A 21,458-nucleotide genomic window follows, 5' to 3' on the forward strand; every position below is an offset into this window, starting at 1 on the left:
TTATTAACCCTTCAGGTGTTTCACAGGAACTAAAGCAACGTGGAAAGAAAAAATGGACATTTTAATTTTTCCAACAAAAATTTTCATTTAGTATCAATTTTTTCTTTTTCACATGGGCAACAGGATAAAATGGATCTTAAAAATTGTTGGGCAATTTCTCCTGAGTACACCGATACCTCATATGTGGTCTTCAACCACTGTTTGGGCGCGCGGCAGGGCTCAGAAGGGAAGGAGCACCATTTGACTTTTTGAATGGAAAATATGCTGGAATATTTAGGGTTGCCATGTCACGTTTGGAGAGTCCCTGTGTGCATAAACATTGGAGCTCCCCCACAATTGACCCCATTTTGGAAACTAGACCCCCCAAGGAACTTATCTAGATGCATAGTAATCACTTTGAACCCCCAGGTACTTCACAAATTGATCTGTAAAAAAAAAAAAGTACTTTTTTTTCACAAAAATTTTCTTTTAGCCTCAGTTTTTTCATTTTCACATGGGCAACAGGATAAAATGGATCCTAAAATTTGTTAAAAAATTTCTCCTGAGTACACCGATACCTCATATGTGGTCATAAACCACTGTTTGAGCGCACGGCAGGGTCCGGAAGGGATGAAGCACCATTTGACTTTTTGAATGGAAAATTAGCTCCAATCGTTATCGGACACCATGTCGCGTTTGGAGAGCCCCTGTGTATCTAAACATTGGAGCTCCCCCACAAGTGACCCCATTTTGGAAACTAGACCCCCTAAGGAACTTATCTAGATGTGTAGTGAGCACTTTGAACCCCCAAGTGCTTCACAAAAGTTTATAACATAGAGCAGTGAAAATAAAAAATATTTTTGTTTCCTCAAAAATGATTTTTAGCACACTATTTTTAATTTTCACAAGTCTAACAGGAGAAATTGGACCACAAAAGTTGTCCAGTTTGTCCTGAGTACGCTGGTACCCCATATGTGGAGGGGAACCACTGTTTGGGCACACAGCAGAGCTCAGAAGGGAAGGAGCACCATTTGACTTTTTGAAATGCAAATTACTTCTAATTGTTAGCGGACACCATATCGTGTTTGGAGAGCCCCTGTGTGCCTAAACATTGGAGCTCCCCCACAAATGACCCCATTTTGGAAACTAGACCCCCTAAGGAACTTATCTAGATGCATAGTGAGCACTTTGAACCCCCAAGTGCTTCTCAAAAGTTTATAACACAGAGCCATGAAAATAAAAAATATTTTTTTTCCTCAAAAAATTATTTTTTAGTGCGCATTTTTTTATTTTCACAAGGGTACGAGGATAAATTAGACCCCAAAAGTTGTTGTTCCAGTTTGTCCTGAGTGCGCTGGTACCCCATATGTGGGGGGGAACCACTGTTTGGGCACATGTCGGGGCTCGGAAGGGAAGTAGTGACATTTTGAGATGCTGACTTTGGTGGAATGGTCTGTGGGCATCATGTAACAATTGCAGAGCCCCTGATGTGCCTAAAATGTGGAACCTCCCCACAAGTGACCCCATTTTGGAAACTAAGACCCCCCAAGGAACTTATCTAGATGTGTGGTGAGCACCTTGAACCCCCAAGCGCGTCACAGAAGTTTATAACGCAGAGCCGTGAAAATAAAAAAAATTTTTTTTTCCTCAAAAAAAATGATTTTTAGCCAGCAATTTTTTTTCACAACGGTAGCAGGATAAATTGGACCCCAAAAGTTGTTGTCCAGTTTATCCTGAGTACACTGGTACCCCATATGTGGGTGGGGACCACTGTTTGGGCACACGTCGGGGCTCGGAAGTGAAGTAGTGACATTATGAAATGCTGACTTTGATGGAATGGTCTGCGGGCACCATGTAACATTTGCAGAGCCCCTGATGTACCTAAACTGTGGAACCCCCCCACAAGTGACCCCATTTTGGAAACTAGACCCCCCAAGGAACTTATCTAGATGTGTGGTGAGCACCTTGAACCCCCAAGTGCATCACAGAAGTTTATAACGCAGAGCCGTGAAAATAAAAAATAATTTTTTTTCCTCAAAAAAAGATTTTCAGCCAGCAATTTTTTATTTTCACAGGGGTAGCAAGATATATTGGACCTCAAAAGTTGTTGTACAGTTTGTCCTGAGTACGCTGGTGCCCCATATATGGGGGAACCATTCTTTGGGCACACATAAGGGCTCGGAATGGAAGTAGTGACGTTTTGAAATGCAGACTTTGATGGAATGGTCTGAGGTTGTCGTTACGTTTGCAGAGCCCCTGATGTGCCTAAACAATAGAAACCCCCCACAAGTGACCCCATTTTGGAAACTAGACCTCTCAAGGAACTTATCTAGATGTCTGGTGAGCACTTTGAACCCCCTAGTGCTTCACAGAAGTTTATAACGCAGAGACGTGAAAATAAAAAAAAAAAAATTTCCACAAAAATATTTTTTTAGCGCCTAATTTTTTATTTTCCCAAGGGTACCAGGAGAAATTAGACCCCCAAAGTTGTTGTGCAATTTTTCCTGAGTACACTGATACCCCATATGTTGGGGTAAACCACTGTTTGGGCACACGTCGGGGCTTGGAATGGAGGGAGCACCGTTTAACTTTTTGAACGCAAAATTGGCTGGAATCAATGGTTGCACCATGTCGCGTTTGGAGACCCCCTGATGTGCCTAAACAGTGGAAACCCCTCAATTCTAACTTCAACCCTAACCCCAACACACCCCTAACCACAGCCCTAACCCCAACACATCTCTAACCCTAATCCCAACCCTAACCCCAACACACCCCTAACTCTAATCCCAACCCTAACCATAACCCTAACCACAAGCCTAACCCTAATTCCAACCCTAACCCTAATTCCAACCCTAACCCTAATTCTAACCCTAATTCCAACCCTAACCCTAATTCCAACCATAACCCTCTTTCCAACCCTAACCCTCTTTCCAACCCTAACCCTCTTTCCAACCCTAACCCGCTTTCCAACCCTGACCCTCTTTCCAACCCTAACCCTAACCCTCTTTCCAACCCTAACCCTCTTTCCAACCCTAACCCTAACCCTCTTTCCAACCCTAACCCTCTTTCCAACCCTAACCCTAACCCTAATGGAAAAATAAAAATAATTTTATTTTATCAGTTGATCCTGCCTATGGGGGTGATAAACGGGGGGTTTATTTACATTTCATTTCATTCTATTTTGATCACTGTGAAAGTGATCAAAATGAATGAATGGAAAGTGGAGCCGGCGGCCGCACTGCGCATGCGCCCGCCATTTTCCAATACGGCGGCACCCATGGTTCGGGGACCGCGGGACACCGGGAGCCATAATGGCACTCGGTGAGTACCGGGAGGTGGGGGGGCAATCGGAAGCCGGGGGGAGCGGAGGGAAGGCGAGGGGGAGATGATGACAGCGGCGGCACATCGCCGCTGTCATTCAGTGGCGGGGGGCCGATCGCCCCCCGTTAACGGGTGGGGGGGTCGGATCGCTGTCACCTGCCATGTCTGATGCTACAGCAGCGTCGGACATGGCTGGATTGTAATATTTCATCAATTTTCATTGATGAAATATTACTATCACTCTGATTGGCTGTTTCACTTTTAACAGCCAATCAGAGCGATCGTAGTCACGTGGGGGCGAAGCCACGCCCCCTATGCTGAAGAACAAAGCCCCCTGTATCTGCGGGTTGGGTGACCTTTCAGTGACCTAGGTCACCCGACCCGCAGGGGGCTTTAAAGTCATGACGCCACATAGGCGTCACTGGTCAGATTTGCACCAGTTTTCATGACGCCTATGTGGCGTCATTGGTCATGAAGGGGTTAATGTCTCCAGGTCTTGTACTCCCCAACCACTGTCTACAGCTATTCCCGATACTGCTCCGGTCTTGGGTTATCATCTTTGATCACAACTTCTGACTGACCAGAAGTCAGAGGTAACAGTCACAAACTCTCGGTGTAAGTCTATGAGGTTCTCATTCTGGCCTTGTTGTGTCTCTCATTGACTTAGACTGAGTTGTGACCTCTGGCTTGCCCGGCAAACACTGGAGCCATCCGGTAGGTTACAACCTGCTGCAGACCGACCAGAGCAGCACCAATGACCGATGATGAAGACAGAGGCTGGTAAGTATAATACTAGGGGCAGAGAACTTAAATTAGTGACACCACTCCATCTGTAAGATAAAAAGATAAAATGCTGGAGTGGCGCTGTAAATTGTTCATGTAAAATCGGATGCCATATGGATGTTAACATTGGACAAACAGATGACATAAGAACTGAATTCGGATGAAAATATTCATTAAAAATTATCCGTTTTTTGAGGCGACAAATAGACAATGTTTGCATATGCTCATCTGAGCCTTATTCTTGAAAAAGCTCCATTCTTGCTTATGGGCTATGTCTGGTATTGAAGCTCAGTTCTATTCACTTCTACAACCCTAGACACAGCTCATAGACAAGATTGGCAACGATTCTGATGAAAAGTGTCAGTTTTATAATCCGGGACAGCCTCTTTAGTGATGTAATCACCGTGGGCCGAACAATCAGTTAGCTGACAGTCATTTTCTGCCTGTGCTTTAAGTTATTAAATGAGTTACAATAACTTAGATCTGTATCATTACAAAGAATTCTATTAACAAATGAACTTTGTGCTGCCGAGATAAAGAAAAAACTTCTCTAAATACATTTTACTATCACTCTTTGCGGGCTGATAATGTTTATGTAAATACGGGGCCAAAATGAGGATAAATTGCTAGGCTATTATTATATATGAATTATTGGCGTTGTCTATTGATTTGTCGTATTGATTATTCTTAAAGATAACTTGGCAGACATACAGTCTTTAGAGAGTATGACATGTTGTCAGCAAACTATGTCTTATGTTATAGAGTAATATATAGTCACAGACACAGCACTGATAATAGGTAGCTCTTGGACCCAACTGCTACCAGCAATACAATCCAAGAGGCGCCTCCTTATCTCAGATGGAGATAGGTCACTATGTGTTTATTAGCTGATTAATCTTACTTAAACAAAAGATACAAGAGGAATGGAACATTATTTCCAGCTATCTGAGTTGACTTTGCTCCAAGTTTAGCCTGTGGCTATTAAAACTATGTTATAGAAATGTACCTGCCATAATTCTATAATATTACTACACAAAAACAGGCTTAAGTGCTACAATGTAAAGATGTATACTCTGTTGCAAAGTTGACCACTTGTGTTACAGAGCAAATATCCTAGCAAAGCTTTAGATAAAGGGTAATATAGATGCAGGTTTCCCCAATGTTTACCATGTTTGCGTTCCTAATCCAATTTGGAATTTTAATTACTAATCTGAAAGGCGGAAGAAACTTTAACCTTTAGCAACTTTCTGAAAGCCCAAGATGTTTCAGGTTTTTTTTTATAAGTGCCTATGGTTTTTTTGTATTTTGACTGTTGTGATAGTCTCATCCTTTTTTACATCTCTGTAACCATAGGTCAAAGAGGATATTTATGATATTGTAGTAAACTGACTAACTGCATCCCATTTTTACACCTTTTGGGGTAAATGTAACCTGTGAGCAAAGTTTAAAACTGCAAGGTGTTACCATTATTTATTTATTTTTTGTTAGACACTGGTTCTCTTAAGCCAGCCATACACATTAGGTGGCTGTCGGGTGAAAGATGCTTCTGGCCGATTGTTCAGCCTACAGTCAACTCAACCGACTGTCTCATAGGAGGGCTCAGTCAGCTCAGGAAGCCACCAGCTGACATGTTGGTGGTCGGTGTCTCCTCTCCTTGAGAACGATGCAATCGACAGTCCATAAACAGACGTACATGACCGAAATCTGTCCCAACCGTACTCATAAGAACATCAGCCAAAGCCATCAATATCAGCAGGATTAGAGTTAGTTGAATGTGTATGGGGGCCTTTAGAAGTGTGCCAGTTACAAATTTTCTTGTTACTCAGATCCCCTCATGTGTTGACTGTCTCAAACTGGCAAGACTAATATCTACTTAGGTACCAGCATAAGATGAAGATCTATCACACATGTGTACACCAGGGATGGACTAATATGATATCTGTATATAATATGTGACAATATATGCCTTTATTCCCTGAAGTTCTATTGTGCTGTATTTGTGTTTTGATGGGTGTTATATTTTAACACTGATAGTTATATTTCTTTTTTCTTTTTCCCATTTTCCTTTCTTCATTTTTCATTAGCTTGTAAACGAAAAGAACAAGATCATGGTAAAGACAGAGGAAACACACCAAAGAAGCCAAGGTTGGTCTTCACAGATGTCCAACGGAGGACTCTCCATGCAATATTCAAAGAAAATAAGCGTCCAGCCAAAGAGTTACAGATCACTATTTCCCAGCAGCTTGGCTTGGAGCTCAGCACAGTCAGCAACTTCTTCATGAATGCTCGCAGAAGGAGTCTAGATAAATGGCAAGATGAGGGCAGCTCGGGAAACACATCATCTTCATCAAGCACTTGTACCAAAGCATGAAGGAAAAAAAACCAAAAAACAAAAAAAAAAAATTAAAAAGAAACTACAACCTCGGTGGAAAAGCTTTAATACAAAGGACAAGGACCTCACAATAGCAGGTTTATACTTTCAGAACTATTTCAAACCAAAATTATTTATAAATCCAAAGAAACCAAAGACTCATTTCTCCTGTATGGTGAACTTTTCTTGTTAAGACATTTTTCAGGAGAGCGACTTGCAAAAAAAAAAAATACTAATGATGAAGATACAAAATTCCACTGGCCTTACACCTTCAATCATTATTCCACCTTCACCGTAGTTTGCTGTCTGGTGGTTTGGAGCATCGTGGTCTCTTTTCATTGAAAGGACTTCTTCTGATATGGGTTTTTTCATTTCCACCACACATTTAAATATGAAGGTGTATGGTGTATTAGTACTGTATACAATCCAGTGGTAAGGAACATGGTCATAACTTGTCTACAGGTTGGGATATGGTGTGACCTACAAGTCGTCTTGAGTTCATTGGAACTGAGTGTAATTGTGTTGTTTGAACCTAGCGGTTTTAAAACTTGCCGGTAGTGCTCAAATGACTGAATGGCACCTAGACCTGTGCATTCTCTTTGTTTGTTAAGAGTTCTTCAGACAATAGTGATACAACCTCTCCCACAAGTGCAACATACCAAAGAACATGTTTAGAATAGTAGTCCAGGTGTTTTATTCCAGTGATTTTAATATTCCAGTGATATTTTTACATAATATTGTATGAAGAAGTGCAGGTATAAACAATTCTAATTTCTTACTAGATAATAATGAAAATTCACAAACATTCACTATAAACAGGACTGTTATTTATAAGGAAACCAAATAACCATTGTAGTTATCTGAGGCTACGATCTGCTCGAGCACAAATATTTTCAGTTTGATATTTTTACCCACACGCCACTATCTTACTATTTTGTATATTTACCATTAATCCAGTGTGTGAGAGGGTGTGTGGGGTGGGTGGATGAGATTAGGTGTGTGTACGGGTGTGTGTATGGTAGCGTTTGTGGCCTTCAAAATATTTCCATTTCCTGCACCATTATTTTTGATAAGGCTTTGAAACCCACTGTATTAAAAATTGTTTACTCCCACCCCATCAGCTCCTATAATCTTACTTGGCACATAATAGCTTATATAACAGTAAACATATTTAAGTTGAGGATTAGTGGGTATTTTTTTCTTCTTACCTGCCGTAAAACCTAAGCTGACCCATTGTCCTTCAGCAATACAAATCCAAAAATTTGTGCTCTTGTAATCATGTTTCTGATTTTAATCAAGTTGTAACAATATCCAAACTGCAATGACAGCAAACCAAAGACTTATATGTTCAAGAGCCATTTTATATTTTTTTATGTACACTACATAGCATAATTAAGCCCCCGCATACTCAGTAGATAGTTGTTGGATGAATGACGGTTCAGCTGATCGTTCGACTGACAACTATTCCTCCCAACTCCTTATACACAAGAGTGCTCGGAGTGTGAAGAAAAAGATCAGCAGTCTAAAATTGCTGTATCCTTAATTCCCCCAACATCATCTGTCATGGGAAAGTCAGGAGGCCCCATACACATTAAACTGTAGGCCAAGCTCACCGATATTGGTAGGTTTGGCCAGCGCTAGTTCAATCTATGTATGGGTCTTTAGACAACCAATGGCTTGAGTTGTAGAATTGTAAATCCTGGTGTTCATATTTGGTTACACAATTTCAGATTACTCAATAGTGGTCTACATCTGCTATACATTTATTGACAGCCTTTACTTTATTAGGTGAGAAGGATTTATTAGCTGATGAATCAGCAGTGATAACCAGTTCACTGATGTAAGTGAAACCTATATTCTTTTGGTCCATTTTGGTCAACAGAATGTCAAGAGGCCTTTCTCCAATTGTTACTTACTTGTCATCCTCACGGTATCATAATATTGCTTTATGCTATGTACTTTAATGATTTATAAGCCTAGATTTCAGACTACACAGCTGGACTACCGTCTCATCTACATTGACATGACGTTTAACTACTAATTTAGCTTCACTCACAAATTACCATCATATTTAATTCCAAAGACAGCTAGAGTTGCACATTTATACGATAATAGACTTTAAAAACTAAATTCATTGATATATTTTTGCAGTTTTATAACAATGGCCACGTTAGTAGTGTACTGTAAATGTCTTGTTATGTAACCAGTAAATCCATTACTGATACCAAAGAGTAATGTCTAATAGTAATGATGTTCTACTGGTATACCAAGAATGCGTACAACTACAACTGTAACTATTCCATGATGTACTATAATGTATCCTTTCTATGTGCTCCATACACAAGAAATATTCCATAAAGGGGTTGTCCAGGACCTAGTAGGTAACATAGAATGCAAAGCACTCAGAAAGAATAAAAATAAAAATATCATATTCTAGATCGTCCATGGTTCTTCCCATTGAGGCTTCTTCAGATGTAAACTATGCTGTAGACAGATGTCAAAGGGATATGTCCATCTCTGTTCATCATGGACAGATACACACCAACTTGTTCCACACAAACGACGGCTCTGCAATTTATATATATTTATATATATATATACACTGTATCTCTATATGTAGATATATATACATATATGTATACAAATATATCTATATATTTATATATAAATGTATATATATTTATATGTAGATTTTTTACAACTTTTTTTTTTACATTGCAGATCGCTATATGTTCCACAAGTTGTGTTGTATGTGTGCATGTTTTTGCCGAGGATTTACAAAAATAATTGAAAAATTGCAGCCCAACTGCAATGTGCAAACAAGGCCTATATTTTTATTGTAATATTTAATTGAAAGCAAAATAATAATTTTCAGTGACAGTCTACAGCTCAGCACTGTGTAACCAATGAAGGCTATGCTATCTAGCGGACAGAGCAAAACGTTTCTTTTGGGGTTTTTTCCCCAAGGAAATTTGTCATTATTTTGGTACATTATACATTTTATACTCCTGTAGAGCCGTAGTTTAGCTTGCCAGACTCTAGTTATAATGTATGATCATATTAAGAATTTCTCTCCATATTCATAAGGTACAAATATGTACAGGTTTTCTGCTGCATTTTTCTCCCATGACCAAAACTTTGATATTTATTTATTAATTTATTATTCCCAGTAGCGCTTCACATTTTTTACAGTTGTGATTTTGAGTCCATTTTGGGCCATGCAGCCTTGATTAAATTGGGCATTTTAATAACGTTATTCAAGAGCAGTTTCCACCTGCTGTACTACACTTTTAAATGTATCTCGAATTTCTAGAAATGCCACTCTTGTCATGTTTTGGTCTGTGGCTCAGTCTCTTTTACTTAAAAAGGGGTAAATGACAATACCAGACACATCCCAAAGACAAGAATGGCGCTATTTCTGGAAAAGAAGGAGGCCCTTCCTATTAATCTCAGACAAGACCATATCTGGGATGTCCCACAAAAAAAATTACTCTCTTAAATCTTGTAAAACATAGAAATTTTATTTTCATTAGATCGGAGAACTTTATTGCTCAAAGTTCTGAAGGCTCCACAATACTATCTAGCACATATGTTACTTGTGTCATTTTCTAAAATAACCAAAACCAAGAATAAGCACTTAGCACAGATTTCACATTTTCATTTAGAATATTTTTTTTACAAAGTTTCCTGTGTCCAGATATTTCCTTTTTTGGTATAGCAGCCTCTGATGTTATTATTTCTCCCCCAGGATATCCTCCTAATGTGTGAGCTACTGGTCGTGTGCGACCACCAAAACAGTGGTTGCACACGTCCAGTAGCTCCATACCATCACCCTAATCTTCTTGTACACTAGAAGCAGATGCTTGTCACAAGCACTGAGAACATTAATTGTATGTTTTGATACTTAATGAAAAGAACAGCGGGGAGCATTATAAGAGCAAAACACTTATATCTAGGCACAATAATTTTTTTTTTTAATAAAACGATTTTTTTTTTGTTCAATACATTTGCCGTTAAGAATCAGCAAACTATTGCACGGTGCAAAGGAAGCCCAACTATGGTCACACAACCTAAAATACATTCTGCTATAAAATATTATCTAGTCCTCGTGTGGTGAAATACAAGAATGGTTCATGTGAGGTAACGCACATACTTATAGCCAATTCCTCTGTAATGATAAAACACGTTACATATTGCATTTATGAAAACCAAGCTATACGTAGTCAAATCTACTTGCTTCTACTTCTTACTTTCCAGCATGTTTCTGGGGGCTATATGTTTTTTTTTTTCTTCATCATGCATTTTTTTTGTCTGTACTGCTTAAATTTGCATTCTTTTGTATACCAAAGAGTCTTAGGACAAGTCCACTCACTAGAGCTGAGAAAAGCAGTAACCCAATAAAAATGTCTTTTTTTTTTTTTTTTTTTTTTTACACCAGATCAATGTCAAAAAGGAAGAAAAAAGAAAAAAAAACTATGCATTTAGCAAACAAAGAGAAAGTACTTTGGCTGTGTTGCCTAATTAGTGTTTATGGTGCGTTCAATTTCCTATCACAGAGGTCAGGCTGATTTCATTGTACTGACCTTCTGGTCTATTGTGGTGTGGTTAGCTTTACAATACGTTTGGTAACAATTTCCTAAAAGGACAAAGAAGCAAAGAAAAAGCTGCTTCCGTGTGTAAAAAAAAAATGAAAAAAAATGTAAAGATCGACTATAGCGTGAACCAAAGATGCTACCTCACTCAATTTCCATTTTCGTGATTTTAATCACACTGATGATACCAAAGAATACCAAAGATTTTTTTTCTTGCACGGCCTTCGTCTGCCAAAGGCACTCGGCGACCTTTCTTTGACTCCTGACCCATGACCCTTGACCTTTGAGAAATATAACTCTTTTTTTTTTCCATAAATATTATAATTAACCCCTTCAGGGTCAGAGGTGCTGTAAAGCACCCTTGAGACTGATGGACTCAATAGCAGAGAGACCAGATGGCTTATCATGATCATGGTCTGGCTCATCAATTTTCCCTTTAAAAAAAAATCACTAAGTTATTTGGAAATTAACTTTTCTTTAAAATGCCCAAAAACTAACATAATCAGATCTCTGATTTCCCTATCAGGCACCTAGAAAATAAACTTTGTCTTAATTTAATATTTAGGTTCTGTCCATTTTCATTCTTAAAATGTCCATTCCTTTCCCTTTCCGAGGCAATCATCAGCCCTCCTGCTGTTGGCCTACAGGTCTCATAAATCAAATTCATCCAAACATGCTCTAGTTTCCCTATGGTTGATGGTTGACCTTCTGTAGGCCAGACCATGGTCATTGCTTGTCACTGGTCATCTGATGCCCTCTAAAAGAACAAAAGACACACAAAATCCATTACCAATGCTAGGAAAAAAATAAATAAAGCTTTAGGCAAAATTGTTGAAGACTTTGTAAACACATAGGACGAGTGCCTTGCTTATACCAAAGTGTTAAACCGCTGTTGACCTCTTCTATCTCACCTTATATGTCTTTGAATACCTCAGCCTCTACGAAAGGCCACTAATTAAATAATAATAATAATACTCAAAAAAGGAATAATTCTTCACCGTGGTGCTTTTGCAGTGCAACCATGCAATGAACATTTCTTCGATACCAAAGGATTTTATTTTTCACTCTTTTAGCTGATGAACCAAAGTTTTAGCTAGTCTTAGCTGTTGGCAGTCTCTTTTCATGCTCTCTCACTCTCTTGCCTGCGCCTGGCCAATCGCTTTGAGTACCTATTGCCTGGATGTAGGCCGTGCAGTCCTCTTACCAATTCCTTCAAATACCTCATAGTAGAAGAAATCTTTAGGGTAATGTATAGAAAGTCTATGTGATAAGACAGAAGTTACTAGTTTGGTAAATGTTAACCTTCATTCAAAGGCTTTATAATCCATATTTATTTTATACCTGTTTTATGTTGTTATTATTAAATCTTTTTGATTTATTTTTTTTTTCCGCTAATTTTTTTTTTCCAAATAAATTATTTTACCCATAGAATAGGAAGGGGTTGGGTCAGGACAGGTTGCAATTTAACGCAATGAAGGTTTTATTTTTGAACAAGGACGCTTTGTGTTTAATATTGAATTTTTTTTTTTACAGGGTAAAACAAAAATGAAATCAATGTAATAATACACAATCTTTATGATCCTTTTCAATGAGCTGTAAATTGAATCTTTTGTTTTTGATTTTGTCTTTGCCTAATTTATGATGACATTTTAATAATGCTTGTATATAGTACTTTCAAGACAACCAAAGTTTCATGTTACAACCTTTTTATTTGTCTGCCGAGATAAAATGATGGAGAGATGTTTTTGTTGTCTTTTTTGTTTAATCTCTTGACTGTGCAGGGTGTATAAAGAATAATCTTTGCAGACATTGTCGTGTGTTTTAAACACTGCCAGATCCCTATACCTTGTACTGACGAAGGTATTGTTATCAAACCAAAAAGAAGTCATTTGTATGTATGTATGTACATTTTATGGGTTTTTTGTTGTTAATTTATTTCTTAAGGGGTTACTTTGTGGGTATGACCTGCACATCCAAAGAATATTTCTGATGTTGTTCAATGTTAATCAAGCACTGGCATTTGTGACTCTTTTCTTTTGAGTTGATTTGTTTCTGTGTGTATATAAATATGTATAATTTGCCATAAGCACGGGTATAGAAAGAAGAGGGCGTTAAATGTTGGACGACAAGCAAACATGTGTTTGGATATTTGCTCAACTTTATAAATAAAATAGTCATACTAAATTGATTTACAGAGGAGGAGGGAAACATGTTATGTACCGGATCATTCCTTTTTGGTTGCTTTGTGGATACCAAACCAGTTACTAAGAGCAGCTGGACTGCTACCTAAGTAAAAAGAAAAAAAAAACGCTGTGTAAATAATTAAAATAAAACATTGGTGGAAAAATAAAGTAAAAATAAAAATAATAAAAAAATGCATCTGAAAATGTGATACTTTCAATGCCCCCGATCGATGAAATATATTGATAGTACATTGCTAGCTCTACCAGATTTTTTTTTAATGTGGGATGATGAAAAATTTAATCTGTACTCCAATCTTCTCTAAACAAAGGCTTCATTAGGCTATATGACAACAGAGGACATCATGTGTCTAAGGCCAAGGACAAACTATCAGGTGCATACGGTCAGGAATATAAATGGTAGTGGTCACTGTCAGGGTTGCTGCCAATAAAGGGGTATTCCCGTCTCCAAGATCCTATCCCAATATGTAATAGGTGTAATAATAATTGTATTAACAAATATCTCCAAATAGAAATTTAGTCTAGTTCTTCTGATTTGCTATATCTCTTACCCCATGTGCAGGGTATTACAGTAGTTTAGGTATTCATAGTTACGACCACTCATATAGTGACAGTTAGTTGTTAGTTTTCGTAACCATGGATAACTAAGCTACTGCAATGCCCTGCACATGGGGTAAGCGACACAGATAATCAGAAGAACTATACTACATTTCTAATTGGAGGTATTTGCTAATATTATTATTACTACACCTACTATATATTGGGATAGGATCTTGGAGATTAGAATGCCCATTTAAATCCATCTATTATAAGGCCCCAATGTAAAAAATGTATGGTATCCATGCTGCCTCTACGTCTAGGAAAATGCATAAAGAAAGTGATGCATCACAACATGTGTACACATCTGATTGTAGTCTCTGATATGCTATAGTGAAACAGCGGACTAGCCATAGTTATGGACCAGATCTGTGCAGTAGTGTAGGACGCCCGGTGTTCAGTCATACCTTCACATGTTCAAAAACAGGATTCCAGAATTGGCACTTGGCTGCGACCCACAACACAACCGGCACCGTGCATCTGTTTCGGCAGTAAAGAGTGGAAGATTTTGAGTGGAGCTGGTACTTCATATGTTTGATCGGTCAGGGGAAAGGCAAAAGATTGTGAATGCGTGCAGCAGTTAGGGCACTGACCTCTCCATCTTCTTTTTGCCTTGTGATCCTTTTTCCATGGTGTATGCCCAAACACTGCGCAGTACATTGTTTAAAATGATTAGTTTTTTACTAACAAACTGTTAATGCCATGTAACCTTGACCGGTCAAACATGCGCAATAGGTGGCGTGAAGACCTGGTTGCACATGAGCCTACTTGACGTAATAGAAGCCCGCCAAACCTCTAATTGTCAAATGTAACCACAATTTTGGGCTATATTAAACTGACCGAGGATTTTATGCAGCTATGTACTATCCAAATTATTTCACATGAGCGGGTTGTAATACTTACTGTTTTCAGATGCAAGATTTTTCTACAGTTTTTCTACAGCTTTACTTCACATTTAAACTCTAGATTTGTCTTTTTGTGTTTTATTTCATTTCAGTTTTGCTTTTTTTTTTTACCATAATTCCCATATTACTGAAATGCAGATGTGATGTGTCATTAACTCTTGTAAAATAATGTGCATTGATTTACTGTGCGACAAAGTCTTGTGTTTTGGAAACTGTTCTGACGTCTACAAGGCACATTTAAAAGTCTGCATCATTTTGCAGTGACAATTATTTTGATGTCAGAAAATGAAATAAATTTCATCAATGTATCCCCGCTCTTTACCCTTTCTTCTTTCGTCGCATTCATTATTATATTGTCTGTACACTCCACTAAAATTGGACATATTTCTTACAATTAGCAGCATTGCAGCCCTTCAGAAATTACTGTCTGCAGCTATCATCCAGCATCGAAAGATATCCATCACTGCACATGATTGAAAAAAATCTCACAAAAGAGCTGAAATGGCCTTTCCAGAGTGTATTTAATTCTGACATAAAGATTTATTTGTTAGGCTGAGATAGTGCTGATCTGAGACGATACAGAATTAGATCTGCCATCTAGTTTTTTTTTTACCTTGAAAAGAAAATCCTTGTTCTGCATCAGTTCTCCGGTTTAGAGAAAATATCTAATTGCCACACTAGAATATAGTAAATGTATCTAACATACAGCTGGAGCAATGTATTAAGTGCAGAAAGACATTGGGAAAATGTGAGAGCAGCTTCCCAAGGTGTCGAAAAAATTAATTCTCATGAATAAATGACTTAATATTTAATAAAGAACTTCAAAAATTGGAACAACTACGAAGGTAATCGGCTTACCAGCTACTAACGGGACCCATCGTCACTCAATGATATGGTGCAGTCAGTAAGAGCCTGTAGAAAAGTAAATGGGCCTCATTCAAAGTTTTGTTATTGAGGTCACGGTTACTTATTGTACCCTAATGTGTTCAATATCCCTTTATTTTTACAAGACATTTTCTTGTGCTCTGAGCCCACTCCATGATCCCTATACTGAGACATTGTATACCTCCTTTGTAACATCATTATGCACTTGGTAACATTTTTGTTTCTAATATCCCTGTACTGGTACATCACTGGGTGCATTATCTACAGTATATACCCTGACTTTAAGGTGTTCATTATCCCTCTAGTGTGACGTTAATGTGGGCACATTTCCTGTGGCCAGTAAAAGGGCTCACGGTGACATTTTTACAAATGGAAATGCATAGGCGCTTGTTCTCTAATAAAAATTATTTATTTTTTTGTTGAGATTTGATTTACCAGTCGTAAGAAATCTAGTGTAGAGGCCACATGCAAATTAGGCTTGAAATGCACAGGGGGACGTCAGTGCACTTGGACTAATTCTTGCCAAGTGCATTGACAGTGAACTTCTAGCCTAATTTGCATGTGACTTCTACAATAGATTTCCCTGTGCTTTAAGGAAAGACCCAAGGCATGCATGGTAAACAAAAGGGCTCTATTGCCAGACAAAGGCCAAATAAGTATCCTAATGGCCTTCATCGGGTCTGGACAATAAATGTCAGCAATGTAAAGAAAGCACTGAAAATAGAAGAGATTAAAAGCTTGGTAATTCCCTTTCGTCTAGCTCCCTTCTGTCTTCTGCGTTGCTATTCTGCCTCCTCTAGTGAATGTCATTTATTGGGACATAGTGATGTTTAAAAGGTTCAATAAATGACACATGCAAACCAAACAAAGGGGATTTCCAGCAAAAACATTTTCAAAAAGTGTTGTCACTTGTCAGAATGAAAGGTGATCTTTTTTAGACGGCCAGTTTAATTAGACTATAATGTAGTTACAAATTGGTCACAGAAAACCGGATCTTTATGGGCAGTGGTCCCTGGAGGTTCCACTGTGCCTAAGAAATATTTTCACATTTTAAGGCTAGATTTCTATTTAACTGTGCATAAGGATCGGTTTTCCTGTGCCTCAACTGATCACAAGTGATTTCAGAATGATATCAGCTGTCACCTGGTTTTGCTATTAATTTCCACTACAAAACTGGAGAACCAGATTTCACTACATCCACTTCAATGTTTGTCCCTTTTGTCCTTTTGTTTCTGTTTCTGTTACCAGGGCGCACCATGCCTGGTTTTTCTAGGACTAGTGGTGCATGCCAGCAAGGCAGGGGCGAAACGTAGGCAGAGTAGGCATCTTCCTAGAGCACTACCACCTGCCCCCCTCCCCCTGTGGGGGGCACAGTTTGAAAGAAAATTGCTGAATGTCTGAGGACGACCGACATCTTTCAGCCACAGACTTTCAGCACAGTGATGGTTGGGATGCAGGTACGGAGGTGAGACACCGCTCACCCCTCTCTCTGTCTGCTTCCAGGATTTCGCTCCCTCCCCGCACTCAATTGTATTTGTGTCTGTTAGACTCGAATACCATTGCTGTGTGCGCCCCCGGGACAGAAGTAGAGGAGCTGTAATCTCTCCTGCTTCGCTAGAATCTCCTGCAAGATGCAGGCCTGTAACTTATTGGAGAAGACACAGGCAGGGAATATTGCATAGTGCAGTGCAGTGAGGTCATCACACTATCCAGCGCCCACTGCTGCACTTCACAGAAGAGGGGACGGAGGTCCGGGAGCTTGGATTATGTGAGTATGACCTTATTTATTTATTTTTTTAATTCTTATATTACTGTGCAGGTGGGCATAAAATGAAGCATTGTGCAGATGGGGGATAAAATGAGGGTAGGAGCTGTACTGATGGGGAAAAATGAGGGGCTTTGCAAATGGGGGGAATTTAAATGAAGGTAGGGGCTGTGCTGATGGGGGAATAAAATGACATGAGTGGCTGTGCTGATGGGGTGAATAAAATTAGGGCCTGTGCTGATAAGGAGAAAAAATTGAGGGGCTGTGCTGAAGGGGAATAAACTGAAGGGTTGTGTAGACTGGGGGAATAAATTGAAGGGCTGTGCTGATGGGGACAATAAACTGAGGGGCTGTGCTGAAGGGAGGAATAAATTGAGGGGCTGTGCAGGGAAGGAATAAAATGAGAATGGAATCGTGTTGCAGACTACCATTCCATACAGCCCAGAACAAAATGGCATTGCAGAGAGAAAGAACCGTACTCTCTGTGAAAGTGGAAGTAGTTTGTTGTTTGATGTGAATCTACCTACAACGTGTTGGGGAGAAGCCATCAGGACAGCTTGCTATCTTCAAAACAGAGTGCCAGGTAAATCCACAAATAAAACGCCATATGAGCTATGGAACTGCGAGATGCTTAACCTGAAGCACCTCAGGATAATTGGAAGCAAAACGTTTATGCATGTTCCCAAAGAAAAACGTTCCAAATGGGAATCACATGCAAAGCAAGGAGTCCTGGTGGTCTATAGCGAAACTTAAAAGGGATACAGTATACTGCACCCAGAGACCAACACAGTAACAATCAGCGGAGATGTAGTGATCGATGAAAACTCTATCGCTCAAATTCCATGAAGTTACACCAGTTATTCAACCTAAGATGCAAGAAAAGGAATCTCAATCACCAAACCCAGATGCCGAAAAGGAAAACACTGAAGTGTGGATAAGCTCTGAAGCCACCAAGGAAGACACAGAAGAACCAAGTCAACCTCCAGTCAGGAAATCAGAAAGACCAAACAAAGGTATCCCAGATAGACGCCTTTCTTATATGGTCAGAACTAGAGTTGAGCGATACCGTCCGATACTTCAAAGTATCGGATCGGAATGGATCGGCCGATCTTTAAAAAAAGTATCGGTATCGCCGATTCCGATACCGGAAGTCCCATTCAAGTCTATGGGACTTCCGGTATCGGAATAAGAAAAACCCTGTTTTTGCCTTGTACAGCCTCTCTGGGGTCTGTACGGGCCTTTCGGGGGGCTGTGCCGGCCTGCCAGGGGGTCTGTGCAGGCTCCGGTGGTCTGTGCCGGCCTGCCGGGGGGCTGTGCCGGCCTGCCGGTGGTCTGTGCAGGCTCCGGTGGGCTGTGCCGGCCTGCCGGGGGGCTGTGCCGGCCTGCCGGTGGTCTGTGCAGGCTCCGGTGGGCTGTGCCGGCCTGCCGGGGGGCTGTGCCGGCCTGCCGGTGGTCTGTGCAGGCTCTGGGGGGCTGTGCCGGCCTGCCGGGGGGCTGTGCCGGCCTGCCGGTGGTCTGTGCAGGCTTCGGGGGTCTGTGCAGGCATCGTCCGATGGGACTACAAGTCCCATCGGGCGATGCCTGCTACCATGACAGTGATTGACACATTAGCCAATGATGGGACAGTAGTAGTCCCATCATCCGGCTAATGTGTTAAATGTTAAAAAAAAAAAAAAAAAAAAAATACTACATACATACTACATACATACTACATGCATGCTACATACATACTACATGCTACATACATACTACATGCTACATACATACTACATGCATGCTACATACATACTACATGCTACATACATACTACATATATACTACATGCATGCTACATACATACTACATGCTACATACATACTACATGCTACATACATACTACATGCTACATACATACTACATATATACTACATACATACTACATACATGCTACATACATGCTACATACATACTGCATGCTACATACATACTACATACATACTACATACATACTACATGCATGCTACATGCATGCTACATACATACTACATACATACTACATACATACTACATGCATGCTACATGCATGCTACATGCATGCTACATACATACTACATGCTACATACATACCACATACATACCACATACATACTACATACATACTACATGCTACATACATACTACATATATACTACATGCATGCTACATACATACTACATGCTACATACATACCACATACATACTACATACATGCTACATGCTACATACATACTACATATATACTACATGCATGCTACATACATACTACATATATACTACATGCATGCTACATACATACTGCATGCTACATGCATGCTACATACATACTACATACATACTACATGCTACATACATACCACATATATACTACATACATACAATACATTCATACAATACATACATAGACATACAGTACATATAACATAGAGTAACATACTTACCAATACTTGTCACATTGTTCCCCGAAGCCATTGTCTTTTCCGGAATAAATATTAACATAACAAACCACAAAAATACTCACCCACGATCCGAAGCAGTCCACGAGTGTGTCCCACGACGATCTTGGGTAGAGAACTGCAGCATCAGCTGATGCTGCCGTTCTCTATGGGCTGCAGGAATCCAATGACGGAAGGTAGATATCCTTCCGCACTGTATTCCTCCGCCACTTAAAAAAAAAAAAGTCCCTAGTCTCACTTTATGCCATTGCTGTGTGGGAATTTCCCACGCAGCAATGGCATAAAGTGAGACTAGGGACTTTTTTTTTTTTAAGTGGCGGAGGAATACAGTGCGGAAGGATACCTACCTTCCGTCATTGGATTCCTGCAGCCCGTAGAGAACGGCAGCATCAGCTGATGCTGCAGTTCTCTACCCAAGATCGTCGTGGGACACACTCGTGGACTGCTTCGGATCGTGGGTGAGTATTTTTGTGGTTTGTTATGTTAATATTTATTCCGGAAAAGACAATGGCTTCGGGGAACAATGTGACAAGTATTGGTAAGTATGTTACTCTATGTTATATGTACTGTATGTCTATGTATGTATTGTATGAATGTATTGTATGTATGTAGTATATATGTGGTATGTATGTAGCATGTAGTATGTATGTAGTATGTATGTAGCATGCATGTAGCATGCAGTATGTATGTAGCATGCATGTAGTATATATGTAGTATGTATGTAGCATGCATGTAGTATATATGTAGTATGTATGTAGCATGTAGCATGTATGTAGTATGTATGTGGTATGTATGTAGCATGTAGTATGTATGTAGCATGCATGTAGTATATATGTAGTATGTATGTAGTATGTATGTAGTATGTATGTAGTATGTATGTGGTATGTATGTAGCATGTAGTATGTATGTAGCATGCATGTAGAATGCATGTAGTATGTATGTAGCATGCATGTAGCATGCATGTAGTATGTTTGTAGTATGTATGTAGTATGTATGTAGTATGTATGTAGCATGCATGTAGTATCTATGTAGTATGTATGTAGTATATATGTAGTATGTATGTAGCATGTAGCATGTATGTAGTATGTATGTGGTATGTATGTAGCATGTAGTATGCATGTAGTATATATGTAGTATGTATGTAGCATGTAGTATGTATGTAGTATGTATGTAGTATGTATGTGGTATGTATGTAGCATGTAGTATGTATGTAGCATGCATGTAGCATGCATGTAGTATGTATGTAGCATGCATGTAGTATGTATGTATGTAGTATGTATGTAGCATGCATGTAGTATGTATGTAGTATGTATGTAGTATGTATGTAGCATGCAGTATGTATGTAGCATGTATGTAGTATGTATGTAGTATGTATGTAGCATGTAGTATGTATGTAGTATGTATGTAGCATGCATGTAGTATATATGTAGTATGTATGTAGCATGTAGTATGTATGTAGCATGCATGTAGTATATATGTAGTATGTATGTAGCATGTGGTATGTATGTAGCATGTAGTATGTATGTAGCATGTAGTATGTATGTAGCATGCATGTAGTATGTATGTAGCATGCATGTAGTATGTATGT

General features: G+C 39.3%; 1 protein-coding gene across 2 annotated transcripts in view; it reads left to right on the forward strand.

Annotated features, from left to right (window-relative positions):
• ONECUT1 (one cut homeobox 1) overlaps nt 1-12,787 on the forward strand; it is a 58,818-nt gene extending 46,031 nt beyond the window's left edge. For both annotated transcript variants that reach the window (XM_073568407.1, XM_073568405.1), the window contains one exon: nt 6,168-12,787. In XM_073568407.1, the coding sequence (XP_073424508.1) occupies nt 6,168-6,454 (287 nt within the window). In that variant the 3' untranslated portion in view covers nt 6,455-12,787. The remainder of the gene's footprint in view (nt 1-6,167) is intronic.
• Nucleotides 12,788-21,458: the final 8,671 nt, after the last annotated feature.

Source organism: Dendrobates tinctorius, unplaced genomic scaffold (genome assembly GCF_039654945.1).
Source record: "Dendrobates tinctorius isolate UK_male_01 unplaced genomic scaffold, ASM3965494v1 ptg000022l, whole genome shotgun sequence".
NCBI classification, from domain to species: Eukaryota; Metazoa; Chordata; class Amphibia; order Anura; family Dendrobatidae; genus Dendrobates; species Dendrobates tinctorius.